Genomic DNA, 14281 nt, shown 5'->3' on the forward strand with positions numbered 1-14281 from the left:
TAAATGTAATTGGGAAATAACATGTGTTGTGTTAAGATTAATGTTTTATTAACTCAGACTGTATTACATTTGAGATCTCTGCTATATTTAGATAAGGTCAAGTGAGAGATGATATCTTTGTATCACATAGTCCTCCTAATACACACAGTGATTTTGCTGTCTCCTAAATTCTGCTCTTTGCTATCAAATTATTCATCAGGACAACTTCACTGGAATTTAAGAAAAATTCTGACCTAGGGATAATTTAGAAACAAATTGTCATGGAGAATATCTATGTAGTTGCTAAAAGTTGTCACCAATTTAATGGCACATAATCAAATGTTTTGCTTATTTTTTCTACAAAAATATTTAGATAATATTATATAGTAGATAAAATCTTTGTCTGCTCCATATTTCGTGTGGACCATCTCTTATAGTTCAGAAAGTGCAGTTCTACTTACAAAGATTTACGCTCCAAAATCAATTTCCATTGAAACTCTGAAGCACACTATTTTATGACAGAATTTTAGAAGAGATCTTATAAATAAATTACTGTCCATGTTTTCACAGTTAATAATTGCTAATTTAAAAACTACGGTAGGGGTTAAAATTTTCAAAAGTTTGCTACACTGTGAACAGAAGCAGTGGTACAAAAGCATATGGGACTATCATAAATATTTACTTACTTCACCACACTTTGACTTGTGCTAAAAACATTTGAAAAGAATACAGTACTGAAAGACTGAATAAAGTACAAGTATCTGTTGAAGTTGTCACTTTGGATATCAACATTACCTAAATGAGCCTGATAACAAAGTGCTGAAAAGCATTGGAAAGGGTATTTTACAAAGCTCTAAGCTTCTCTTTTGGTTCAAAAATAAAACATTGAGATGTATGCAAAAGTTTAGTCAAATGGTATGCCTTGATAAATCCCTAAATGAACCAGTCTTGATACACTATCTTCGTAGTGCAAAATTAAATATGACATTCTGCAAATTTCAGTACATACTTAATAATAACCATAACCTTTCGTAAACTTCTTAAAACCCACCTCTACCGTCAGGCATGGGGGAACTGAGACATCTCCCCTTGCCTATGTAGTTTTATAATAATAATAATTTATTGGATTTGTATGCCGTCCCTCTCCGTATGTTATGTATGCCGCCCCTCTCCCTATGTTATGTATGCCGCCCCTCTCCCTATGTTATGTATGCCGCCCCTCTCCCTATGTTATGTATGGTATGTTTGTGTGTACACTTTTTAAATAATGGGGTTTTTAGGCTTTTAATGCTAAATTATTTTTGACTTTTAATATTAGATTTATTATTGTATATTGTTTTATCACTGCTGTGACCCGCCCCAAGTCTGCGGAGAGGGGCGGCATACAAATCTAATTAATAATAATAATAACAACAACAACAGAGTTAGAAGGGACCTTGGAGTTCTTCTAGTCCAGTGATGGTGAACCTTTTTTGGTTTGCATGCCAAAATGGTGGGGGTGAGGGGATGCTAGCATGTGTGTATGCGCCAACACCCCTTTCCTCCCCCCACACACATGTGCACATACACACACCTCGCGCTGTGCATGCGCACAATCCCCCCATCCCAGCACATGCAAACAGGCCTCATCGAAGCCTGGGACAGTGAAATAATGGGCAAACCGGAGGTTTGGGAAAATGCACTTCTAGTTAACTGTTGTGCTGTTTTTTGCACTCTGGAGGGTACAGGGAAGCTTTCTGAAGTCCCAGAGTGCAAAAACCAGCTCAACGGATAAACCAGAAGTTCGGAAAACACTCTTCCGATTTTCCCAGTGTGCTGTTTTTCACACTCTGGGGCTTCAAGGAGCTTTCCTAAACCCTCTGGAGTGCAAAAAACAGCACAATAGGCAAACTGTAAGTATGTTTTCCAAACTTCTGGTTTGCGCATTGGGCTGGTTTTTGCACTCCGGGGCTTCAGGAAAGTTTCCCTGAAGTATCTGGAGGGTGAAACAGCCTTCCCCAAGGCTGAAAATCAGCTGGCCAGCGCACTCATGCATGGTGGAGCTGACATAGGGCAACGCCTTGTGTGCCCTCCGATATAGTTCTGCTTGCCATAGGTTTGCCATCACAGATCTAGTTCAACCCCCTGCTCAGGCAGAAAACTTTATACCATTTCAGTCAAATTGTTGTCTAGTCTCTTCTTAAAAACTTCCAGTGTTGGAGCACCTACACTGGAGGCAAGTTGTGCCACTGATTAATTTTTCTGTCAGAAAATTTCTCCTTACTATCTGCTTGCAAAAGGTTCAATATAATAAAATAGTGAATGTGACAAGGTGCAAAGGTGTCAAAACCCTTTTAATCAACATTTTTAATACTTATTTTGGCATAAATAACAACTTCCGAACATTTCCTTTAGCCAACTAGAAGGTGTTTTCCCCCCTAGTCTGACTTCCTGCTAGTCTTTACAAAGTTCCAGCTTAGAAATATTAATGGATCTCCTAGCATGCAGAGCATCTTTGAGATCTCTACACAAATTTTACTTTTGAAAGTTTGGGCAAGACTTTCTAAAATCTTTTTCCGTTCCTGTCAGTACATTGTCTTCATTTATTTTTTATAAATTTCATTATACATTTTAATACAGAATTTAAAAAGCTAACAAGAACTTAATATTTAGAATAAAAAAGAGAAAAAATGAAAGAAAAGGGCAAAAACAAAGGTACAAGAAAATAAAGAATTGTAAAGAATGCACTTCCAACTTTTCTTTTAAAGTATGGGATTTTCAGCCTTTGTTTCAGCTACATTTTTTCATTGACTGTGGGATATTCTGTGATACATTGATATTTGGTTGAATCTCTTCCTCCTCCTATTTGTGCAATATTTCCTATGCCTCTGACTGTCACACAAGCTACAACTGTAATAGATCCACCACTACGCTTAATGGCTATCAAGGTGTTTTTGCTGTTTATTTTATACATTAATACATACAGTCTGGAGAATGCAGCAACAAGCCCATGCTGGTTTTTGGCATCATTTTTCAAAAATGATTTGCTATTGTCTTTGCCAGTGAATGAAAAAAAATGGCTAGGTGCCTAAGGTAGAACTAGGACTCACTGTTTCCTGGTACCTAGCCCAAACCTTGAGGTACTGCATTAAACACTTTTCTTTCACTTTTGCATTTCTGTTACAAAATGCTATTTCAAAAGGCAACTGGACTTTTTTGTCTTGAAAGAGCACCTTTGAGACAACCATGACCTGGATGACTGAGAATTTGCTCAGACATTTTGCATTTCTACTTTACTTATTTTTAAATGTTCGTCAAATGCTTCATTTTTCCATCCCCCATCCCATCCCCATCCTTGAATGAGCAAGCAAGCACAGAGGAAAAGAAATGGGCCCCATCCTTGCCTTATTCATCCTGCAACAGTGTCTGGAATTTGTCTTGCCTGAAATATGGAATTGGCAAGACTGCAATTACCTGGAACAGGTCCAATGGAATCCTGACTCACAATGCCTTCCCGGCATTTCTTTCTTGCGTTACTGCTTCAAGTTTGAAAACTGCAAAGGCAAAGAGAAAGAACTAAGGATTCATGACACTAAAGTTCACTATGAAAAGAAGGGCAAGCCCTAATTTACTCCATTTCTGGTCAGGAATTTCAAAACCAAAATGCTACATTATGCCTAATGTTTTTATGGGAATAGGCTGCTGCTAGTGCATCAGTCTTGAAAATCTTGAAATATAAATTTACAAATCAAATAGATGGGACATTTTAAAATTTATTTTTTAAAAATTCAACTAGATTCACTTAACAACTATGTAACTGACTTACCAATATTAGTGATTCACTTAATGACTTTGGCAAGAAAGGTCATTTAATGGGGCAAAACTCACTGAACAATCAAAATATGAGGCTCAATTGCAGTCATAAATTGAGAACTACCAGTATTAAAATCGACAGCTCTTCTACTACATAAGAGTGAACTGTGTTCATTTTAATTTGCTCAGAAGAGCCCATAGTTGTTGAAAGTAGACAAGAAAACCATCACAGCCAAAAAGGCTAGAAGGGACAAACTATTTGTTACCCAGGCTTCTGTAGTTTTTTTGTTTAATACTGTTAAGTGGATCTGATGTGTTTGTCACAATGAAGTAGTATTGTCTTAAGGGCCAGATTCAAAATAAGTAAAAAATGAAAGTACCCATCCCTTTTCCAAGTGTCCTAGCACATTCCTTCTCGCTGTTGCTCCTATTGTTGCTGCTGCTTTCATCACACCTAGATTTCAGGTTGACTTGGATACCTATTCCTGCCCCCCCCCCCCCCAATTTTCCCTTGCTGCTCCATGCTATTGGTTTGATTTTTGCTATTGTCTCCTACCTCACAAACGCTGTGTGCAGAATGTGGGGTACGGGGGGGTTTTTTTGTCTGTACCCACACTAAACATGCATGTTCCAGATTTGGGTTTAAATGGATCACAAGCTGTTTTGTGCACATAATAGTTCATATGCAGAATATTCTATATATCCTCCAGTAACCCATTTGATTTAATACAAGGAATGCTGCAAAAAAACATTTATGTGCTTATAATGATTTCAATGAATGAAATCAGTATATAAATAACTTTATTTATTTTTAATGCTAGCATCTGTTGCTTTTGTCAGTCTGCATTATTATTATTGTGTCTTCCATATCATTGGATTTTATTTGATAACATTTTTCATATTTGTTGTTAGACATTTCAGGAATCTTTTGAAGAAGACCGAGAGAACAAAAAGAAGAAATACACGAGCCCACAGAAAAATCGTTCAGATTCTAATGAGCAAAGGTTTGTGTTTATTCATAATTGAAAGTATGTATCATCTTTATGCCCAGATGGTCTTGCTGTACACTTTGAGTTAAATATGATTCATTTGCTGTATTTGATCTGCTCTGGTCACTGATTCAAATGGTTGGTGTAAAGCAATAATATTTTTCTCATCTATGCTGATAACATCTGATTGAGTATTACAAACTTTACCAATACAAGAAACTTTCAGAAGGCATTTGCATTTAGAACAATGCATCTACCAGGTATACTGAACCCCTAGTCATTCTAACTAGTAGTGAAAATTGATTTTCTGTATTTGCTAATCTCTTTTTGTTCATGATTTTTCTCAAAGCTTAGAGTTGCATACATTATTTTTGGTGTTTTTTTTTTTTAAAGTGTATTGCTACATCTTATTGTTATATTTTAATGCTATGGACATTTTAAATTGTTTGAAAAATCCTCTTTTTTTTTTTTTTTGCTTTTGACTTTTAAATAGAACCAGAGAAAGAAAAAGAGATGATGGCAAATGGAGAGACTATGATAGATACTACGATAGGAATGACTTATACAGAGACAAATATGACTGGCGAAGAGGAAGAAGTAAGAGTCGTAGTAAAAGCAGAGGATTAAGCCGAAGTCGGAGCCGCAGTAGAGGCAAAAGTAAAGACCAAGATGCAAACAAAGACAGGGATGCTGGTCGAAATATTGGTTAGTTGCTATTATATTCAAGTAAGACGTCATGTGAAAACAGATTTCAAAACATGCTGTGTGAGGGGTGGTGTGTGTGTGTGTGTGTATGTATGTGTCACCAAATTTTGATAATAATTAGAATTGATTTTAAAAAATAGATGGTGTCAGACCTAGGCAATAGATCAACACAGTAAGAGTACTGTATTGCAATTCTACCTATATTACAGGAATCCCCCGAGACTGCTTTCATTCTCTTGGGAATTGGTAAGGTTCCAGGGAGATGGGAGAAGGGGACAATCCTCAATTTCTTGCAACTGTGCCGTGATTCAAGGCTAATTCCCAGTTGAGTCCTCCTCCCTGCCTGGCTGGGCATTTTCCAACAGCAGTTTAATGTACTGCTTCATAAAGTGCCTTAATGCCAAGAATTATTAAATTTGTTCTAAGGTATATTCTAATAGATTGGCACCTTCTCTTATTCTTTGACTACTGCTAAATGTATCTGTTCTGAATTATGCCTGTGCTGAAAGAAGTGGATGCATGTTACTTACTTCTAAATAATCCCTACTTCTATAAATTGCATTTATATTATATGATAAAATAGTATTTCCGAAAAAAAATATCTAATAATTGAAATCATTTTTGTAGTTTTCTTTTCTGAAAAAAAATGTCAACTCTATATACTTTTCCTACTATCAAAAGTGTGATTTTAACAGTATTTGAAGATTTTACTTCAACAATAATAAATTATTATAGTGTAATATTAATTTTTATGCAGTCATGATGTCTCAAAAGAACTAAACTGGAAGAGAGTGTAAATTTGCTCAAAGTTATTATGTATTTTCAAACAGATCACAGAGAGCGAGCCAAATTCAAGTGTGAAAGAGGTGACATGGACAGTTCATACAACCCTGTGTCTTTGTCGTCCATAAACTCAGCTGAACAGTATTCCACCGGAGCCCAGTGTATTCCTAGTGCTGTGACTGTAATAGCACCAGCTCACCATCCTGAAAATACAACAGAAAGCTGGTCAAATTACTATGGCAATCATTCCGCACCTAATTCATTTGGCAGGAGTGTTCCACCAAAAAGGCGATGTCGAGATTATGATGGTAATTGAGGCTTCTACTTGTTCTGCTTTTGTTTTCTTGTGGCATTTTCAAAACATGATATAAATGAAACTAGCATCATATAGATCAGGGGTCCCTAACCCCCAGGCTGTGGCCAATTGGAAACAGGCTCAGTGAGCCAGTGTGCATCTGCATGCGTGCAATTCAATTTTTGAGAGCAGCTGGCCGGTGCATTTGCACAGCTCAATTTGTGCAAGTTGAACTGCGCACGCATGCACGTGTCAGTTAGCCCACCACTCACATGGCCTGGTTCCTCTCCCCACTTCTGCCGGGCTACCAAACCACAAAATTAGGTACCGCTGATATAGAGCATATGTACATATCTCTGATTAATTTCATTCTACTTTGATGATAATTTTTGTACTTGAGTAAGAAATGCCTGCTCCAATGTTGAGAATTTAAGACGCCTTCAACGGGCCTAAATCCACGTTGCTATTTTTTTAAAATTTATTTTGCTGTCGCATGTCTCCCTGTGGGCCTAAACAAGATAGCCACTCAAAAGAAGAGTATAAAATGGGAGAATGTGTCCTGTTTGTCATTTTTCTGAGATTGACTTGGATTGACAAATAGGGAGAAATAAAAAGGGTGCCAAGTTGCCAGTTCTCTTTGCATAATATTTCCAGTCTGCACCCTTAAATATGCTCTATATTTTGATATTCATGTCAAATAACGTGTTAATGTCTTAATCTAAATATTATGGTGAAAGACATAAGAGTAGGCTAATAATCTTTTTTCAGATTATTGTTTGATGGGTTCCTTTATAGAAAAAAATATTCAAAAAGATTGCAGTTTTAGCAATGTAATTGAAGACCTATGCTTATTTTCATGTGAAATAGACCATGCAATGTCATTGCCCATTAGTATCATTAGTATAACAAAACCAACAAAACCTCTTTTTTTATTCTTTTATTTTGTATAATGAATGGTGCTACACAGTAAAATGAAAAGGAACATAAGCATTATTATCAGTATAAAAGATAAAGACTCTGTGGCTTCCTTCCCCCCTTTTCTTAATAGAACGAGGATTTTGCGTACTTGGTGATCTTTGTCAGTTCGATCATGGAAATGACCCACTTGTTGTAGATGAAGTATCTCTGCCAAGCATGATTCCTTTCCCACCTCCACCTCCGGGGCTTCCTCCACCTGGAATACTAATGCCCCCAAACCAAGGTCCAAGCCACAACATGAGAATGCCAGGCCCACATTTACATCCTCGGCCGCCACCACTCGTTAGAATCCCTATACCAAGTAAGATTTTGTTGTTGTTGTTGTTGTTATTGTTGTAAAATAGTTGATTATGTGTAATAGTAACAATACCAAATGGGAAGAATTCCATGGTTAAGCAAAGTGGTTTTTAAGTGAGTCCTGGCCAATTTTATAACTTTTTTTTTTTTTTTTTTTGGCCATATTGTAAAGTGAATCATGCAGTTATGTGAATCACACGGTTGTTAAATCTGGCTTCCCCGTTAGACTTTGCTTGTTGGAAGCTGGGTGGAAGGTCGCAAATAACAATCACATGCGCACAGGATGCTGCAACACTTGTAACCTATGTCATTTACCAAGTACCTGAACATTGATCACGTGAATATGGGAATGTTGCAATTGTTATGAGTATTGGTTGTAAAAAAACAATTGTTAAGTGGTTTTGCCCCAATTTATGACTTTTTTTGCCACTGTTGTTAAATGAATCATTGCATTTATTAAATTAGTAATGTGATTGTTAAATGAATCCAGATTCCCCATTGGCTTTGCTTGTCAGAAGGTCACAAAAGCTGATCACATGACCTCAGGACACTACAACTGTCATAAATACGAATCATTTGCCAAGCATCTGAACTTTGATCATGTGACCGTGGGGATGCTGCCACAGTCATAAGTGTGAAAAATGGTCATAAGTCACTTTTTTCAGTGCCATTGTAATTTTGAACGCTCACTAGATGAACTGTTATAATTTGAGGATTCCCTGTACTGATTTTCTTTGAGTTGTTAGGTACCGTATTTTTCAGAGTGTAAGACACTCCTAGCTTTTGGGGAGGAAAACAAGAAGAAGAAAAATCTGTCTCTACCTCCCAGCAATTTATCTCCTTGCAGCAAATGGCAAACAGCAGAGATAATATACACTGTATGCTGTGTATTTCTGTCCATGTGTGCCTGACCCATAAAAATAACAATGGATTGGAGAAATGTACATTATGGCAGTATATAGATGTCATAAAGTTTTCTTAAATGTAGTTACACTAACTCCTCCCAATTATTTAAATAGATCTATTCCAAACATGACTATGTCAGGATCAGCTGCATTATCATAATACTAAAGCAGGACACTGTTACATTTCAGACTATACTTGTACAGATGCTGTTAAAATTTATGTGGCTTTCTGGAAGTATACATTCTCTGCTATTTAAAAGAAGATACAAAAGCACTGCGCCTCTTCAAATCAAGCATTTGTCTTAAAAAGTTTCTTCGTTTTGTTAATTTGTCTAGAATAATAAAGCAGTCTTTAAAAAATAAGTCTAATAATTTGAACATTCTATAGGCATTTATAGTTATTGATTTACCTCTTTACAACAAACAGCCAGGTTCAGTTTCAGCGCAGCTTCACTAGTACAAGATAATAAAAATCTTCCTCTACCTCTCAGCAATTTGCCTCCCTGCAGCAAACAGCCAGTTTCAGTTTCAATTTCAGTTTTACCCAGCCTGATTAGCACAAGCAGCTAATAGTTTCAGGCAGCAGGGATCGCCATAGCCTATTCCTGCGTGCAGCCTTAAACAGCTGATGGTCGAGAGGCCAACAATCACTCACTTGTGCTAATCAGGCTGTGTGTGTGCTGTTTGCTTTAAGGAGGCAAATTATTGGGAGGCAGAAGCCAAAGGGTGGGGGTGCATAGGTGGGGCTACATTCTGTGTATAAGATGCACCAAAAATTTCACCTCTTGGGGGGGAAGAAGTACATCTTATACTCCGAAAAATATAGTAGCTGGTTTGATCCAACATTTGATTAATTTTATGGAGGAAATGAGTTAATTCCTATACTCCTACTACAAATGCCTACTACATTCATGACGGGGCATCATGTATAAAAATAATGTAAGTGACCTGACTGCCATTTCTGTTTTATTCCAGGACCTCCTTCATCTCAATCCAGTTTAATTAATAGCCGTGACCAGCCAAGAACAACTACAGTGCCCAGCCTTACACCAATGGGAGCAAGGCTACCTCCTCCACTACCCCAAAGCCTACTGTATTCAGTATCAGAACGTAAGCAAATATTATTGATGTACTTTCACATTTTAACAGAAAAAACCTCACCTTATAATTGTTAATTGATTTGAGAACGACATCATATGAAAGGTGTGATGTAATTTTATAAATTAAAATTCTTCATTTTAAAATAAAAAGGACATTTCTTCTATCTCTCCCTCCCTCCCTCCCTCCCTCCCTCCCTCTCCGTCTCTCTCTTAATAGATACATATGAACCAGATGGCTATAATCCAGAAGCTCCTAGTATTACTAGTACTGGTAGATCTCAGTATCGACAGTTCTTTTCAAGGACTCCAATGCAGCGTCCAAATCTTATTGGCCTAACATCTGGTGAAATGGACACAAATCCAAGAGGTGTGATATATGAAAACATTGAGGGTTTGGAATATTGTGACAATTGTAGAGAGGCTGAGAAAGTAACAGGAGGAGAATTACTCATAAACAACTAATACATAGGAGAAGATGTCATTAGCAATTCAGTTTATAAATGGTAGCTCAATCCAGACTATGAAATGTCTGGAAAGGAAGGATTAAAATATTCAGTCTGTGTAAAAAAACTAAATACCATATTTTTCGGAGTATAAGATGCACCTTAGTTTTGGGGGAGGAAAACAAGAAAAAAATAAATCTGCCTCTGTCTCCCAGCAATTTGCCTACCAGCACAGATGATATAAGAACATAAGAAGAGCCATGCTCAATCAGGCCAAAGCCTATCGAGTCCAGCATTCTGTGTCACACAGTGGTCTACCAATTGTTCATGGGGATCTTGAGCAGAAAGAGAAAGCAAGACCCTCCCTTTCCATTGACTCCCAATAAGTGGTACTCAAGGGAATCCTGCCTGCCTCAACCAACATAGAGGCAGCACTTGGACATCCATTTCAATAACCATCTATATGCTTGGCATCCATGAATCTGTCTAATCCTGCCTTAAAGCTATCAAGGCTGACAGCTATCACGACCTCTTTTGGAAGTGAATTCCATAAACCAACGACCCTCTGGGTGAAGAAATATTTCCCTTGATTTGTCCTCACTTTCTTACTTATGAGCTTTAGGGAGTGCCCCCTTGTCCTAGTATTGTGTGATAGAGAAAATAATTTTTCTCTATTCACCTTTCTATCCCATGCATGATTTTATACACTTCGATCAAGTCACCCCACAAACGCCGTCTTTCAAGGCTGAAGAGACCAAGGCATTGTAACCTGGTATCATAAGGGAGGTGCTCCATTTCCTTTATCATTCTTGTTGCCCTTTTTTGCACCTTTTCCAGTTCCATTATATCCTTCTTGAGGTGCGGTGTCCAGAACTGTACACAGTACTCCAAGTGGTGGTTTACTGTGTTACCAAGTTTACTGTGTATTTCTGTGTGTGTGTTTGACCCTTAGAAATAGCAAAGAATTTGTGAAATGTACATTATGGCAGTATATTTTCTTAAAGTAGTCACACTAACTCCTCCCAATTATTTAAATGTATCTACTCCAAACATGACTAAGCCAGGGTTTAACTCAGCTGCCTTATCTTAATACTAAAACAGGACACTGTTACATTTCAGATTATACTTTTACAGATCTGTTAAAATCAATGTGGTCTTCTGGAAGTATAGTTATTCTCTACTATTTAAAAGAAGATACAATAGCATTGGGCCTCTTCAGATTAAGCATTTATTTTAAAAAGCTTCTGTTTGTTAAATTGTCTAGAAAAATAATAAATCAGTCTTTAAAAAATAAGACTAATAATTGAACATTCTATAGGCATTTATAGTTATTGACTTACCTCCTTGCAGCAAACAACAAACAGCCAGCACAGTCTGATTAATACAAGAAAATAAAATTCTGTTTTGCCTCTCCCTGCCAGCAATTAGCCTATGTGCAGCTTTAGTTTCACTTTCATTTTAGCAGATGGGCAACTTCAATCAATCAGCAGAGGGTCGGGAGGCATATAATCAGTGACTTGTGCTAATCAGGCTCTGGGCTGCTTGCTGCAAGGAGGTAAATTGCTGGGAGGCAGAGACTAAAGGGTGGGGGTGACTGGGTGGAGCTACATTCAGTGTATAGGATGCACCCACATTTTCACCCTCTTTTGGGAGGTAGAAAGGTGAGTCTTATACTTCAGAAATATGATAAATGAGGACTAGAGGTTCCTATCAGTTCCCTTGTTTTGTTTTGTTTTGTTTTTACTTTACCTGTTCCTTGCACTGAAACATTTTATCGAAATTTGTGGGTCTGGTTTCCTGCTTTATGTCAAACATTCTAAGAAAACATAATTTTTGTACTTTTTTCAGAAATAATTTGGTACTAGTGAATGGAATGAATAAGTATAATAATAATAATAATTATTATTATTATTATTTATTGGATTTGTATGCCGCCCCTCATGTGACAATCCAATAATAAAACAACTAAAAACCCTTATTATAAAACCAAACATACACACAGTACAGAGTGTTGTTTCTCTCTAAGCTTCTCTCTAATCTTATCTTTAATGCTGCTTATGCATTCTGCAACAATATCACACATATTTGTTCAATTCATATATTTATATAGATTTGTTCAATTTGTAGGTCCTAAACATATAAATTAGAATGTGCTTGCTCTAAAATTTGGTGGAGTAATTTCAGCAAAAACAAGGGTGTGAAATAAATTATTGAAAAGCACCCAAAGACAAATGAAGGAAAAATAGGAACTGACTGACTCACTGATATTTAAAGACCACCTGATTCCCAGACTCTGAAATAGCTCTCCTCTCTAAAAGCAGCAAACAATAAAATGAAAGAAAAACAACATGTCACAGAAAAACACATACAAGCTACATCACGTGTCATAAACATTTATGTATACTTTTTACCAAATGCATGAGCTGATCAGGAAAAAGATTGCTGGTAAGATCAGTAAAATAAACTAAAAAGAAAAAAGAAAGAAAAGAAATTGACCAATTTATCAAACTTTGTTTTAGTAATTTAAATAAGCAAGCAATTTTTATTTTTAGCCGCCCCAAGTCTTCAGAGAAGGGTAGCATACAAATCTAATAAATTGAATTGAATTGAATTTTCAGAGGTATTCTGTTCAATTTATTATTGCTACTTATATGCAGTGTCTCTTATAATTGGAATTGTTAGCAATTTTCCATTTTTGGATTTTCATTCAAATTATACTTTAGAGAGAGAAAATGGTATCTCCAGCCAAAAGATTTCCACTTTTCCCCTTTTTTATTTTCTGTTGTGGAGTATACTATATTTTATTCAATATTGTATTAGCATTACTTGTGTAATTCCTACAGAAGAAATGTATGGCAGCAATGATGTGCTTCAAGTATATTGATCTTTTCTTCCAGCTGCTAATATTATCATACAGACCGAACCTCCAATTGGAATTGCAAGTAACAGCAGTAATGTATCCAGAGTAGTGCTTGAACCAGACAGCAGAAAGAGAATTTTGAACGCTATAGAAGGGCCATCTTTAAAGAAACCGTGGATTGGAAAGTAAGGGCATGTGTTGCTAATTAATTACATAATTTAATACAAATCAGAAATATTACATGAAAGAACTATCGGACTTGAAAATCAGGAATTGTTGTGAATATTTTAGCTTAATTAAATTAATATTAATATTGGATCTATGGAGATGATCAGGAATTTCTAGCAGCATGGTTACTGAGCAAAGACTGCATGTGTAGAACTCTATTGGCATAACTGCCTTGGTTGCCAATTGGTTATTGAACTAGAACACCTGAAGAGGATAGCTGATGGACCATTGCCATTAGATAGTTCAAAAATCCTTGGGGGATATCTTGAAGATTTGAGTGTCAAATCACTACTCTGTGAGGGCTCTTCGGGCCAGCCAGTCAGCTTTCATGTCTAAGGCAGAACTAGAATTCACAGTCTCCTGGTTTCCAAGCCAGCACCTTCACCATTGCACTACATTGACTCTTATTTTATGTTTTAAACATAGCATAACAAACTGCTAAGTGACTGGAAACTCTATAAATCATTTAATAAATAAAAACATTTTTAAATAATGTGTTGTTTTCAGTGAGTGCCAAGCAGAGGTGGAAAGCCTGTAGGTGGTTAAGCTATATTCTGCTAAATATAGACTCTGAATATGGCAAATCCTCTGCCTACAGTTTTACCACCAGACTATCAAAATAGCTCCCTGAATACTCTTGGCGTTATTTTAATTCTTATATTAAGAGGCTTTAAAAAGAAAAGATTGCTGTTTTGCATAAATTAATTTTTAAAAGAACATGTGAAACCTTATTTTCTTTATTTTCCCTCAGACAAACTAATAATCAGAGTAAGCCAGGGTTCCTGAAGAAGAGCCAGTATACGAACACTAAATTGGAAGTTCGTAAAATACCACCAGAACTGAACAATATCACTCAGTTGAATGAACATTTCAGCAAATTTGGAACAATTGTCAACATTCAGGTAAAATTAAAATTACATTTCTTTG

The 14281-nt window shown here is 36.5% G+C and overlaps 1 protein-coding gene across 6 annotated transcripts in view; it reads left to right on the top strand.

Moving 5' to 3' along the window:
* The window catches only part of RBM27 (RNA binding motif protein 27), a 42816-nt gene that overhangs the window by 9716 nt on the left and 18819 nt on the right, over positions 1-14281 (top strand). For 4 of the 6 annotated variants that reach the window (XM_070739360.1, XM_070739359.1, XM_070739361.1 and 1 more), the window contains 8 exons: positions 4684-4775; positions 5254-5465; positions 6296-6556; positions 7592-7822; positions 9699-9833; positions 10041-10190; positions 13164-13311; positions 14106-14256. In XM_070739360.1, coding sequence (XP_070595461.1) covers positions 4684-4775; positions 5254-5465; positions 6296-6556; positions 7592-7822; positions 9699-9833; positions 10041-10190; positions 13164-13311; positions 14106-14256 — 1380 coding nt within the window. The remainder of the gene's footprint in view (positions 1-4683; positions 4776-5253; positions 5466-6295; positions 6557-7591; positions 7823-9698; positions 9834-10040; positions 10191-13163; positions 13312-14105; positions 14257-14281) is intronic. The other 2 variants (XM_070739363.1, XM_070739362.1) reach the window with 1 other exon arrangement.

This window comes from Erythrolamprus reginae, chromosome 2, assembly GCF_031021105.1.
Source record: "Erythrolamprus reginae isolate rEryReg1 chromosome 2, rEryReg1.hap1, whole genome shotgun sequence".
NCBI lineage: Eukaryota > Metazoa > Chordata > Lepidosauria > Squamata > Dipsadidae > Erythrolamprus > Erythrolamprus reginae.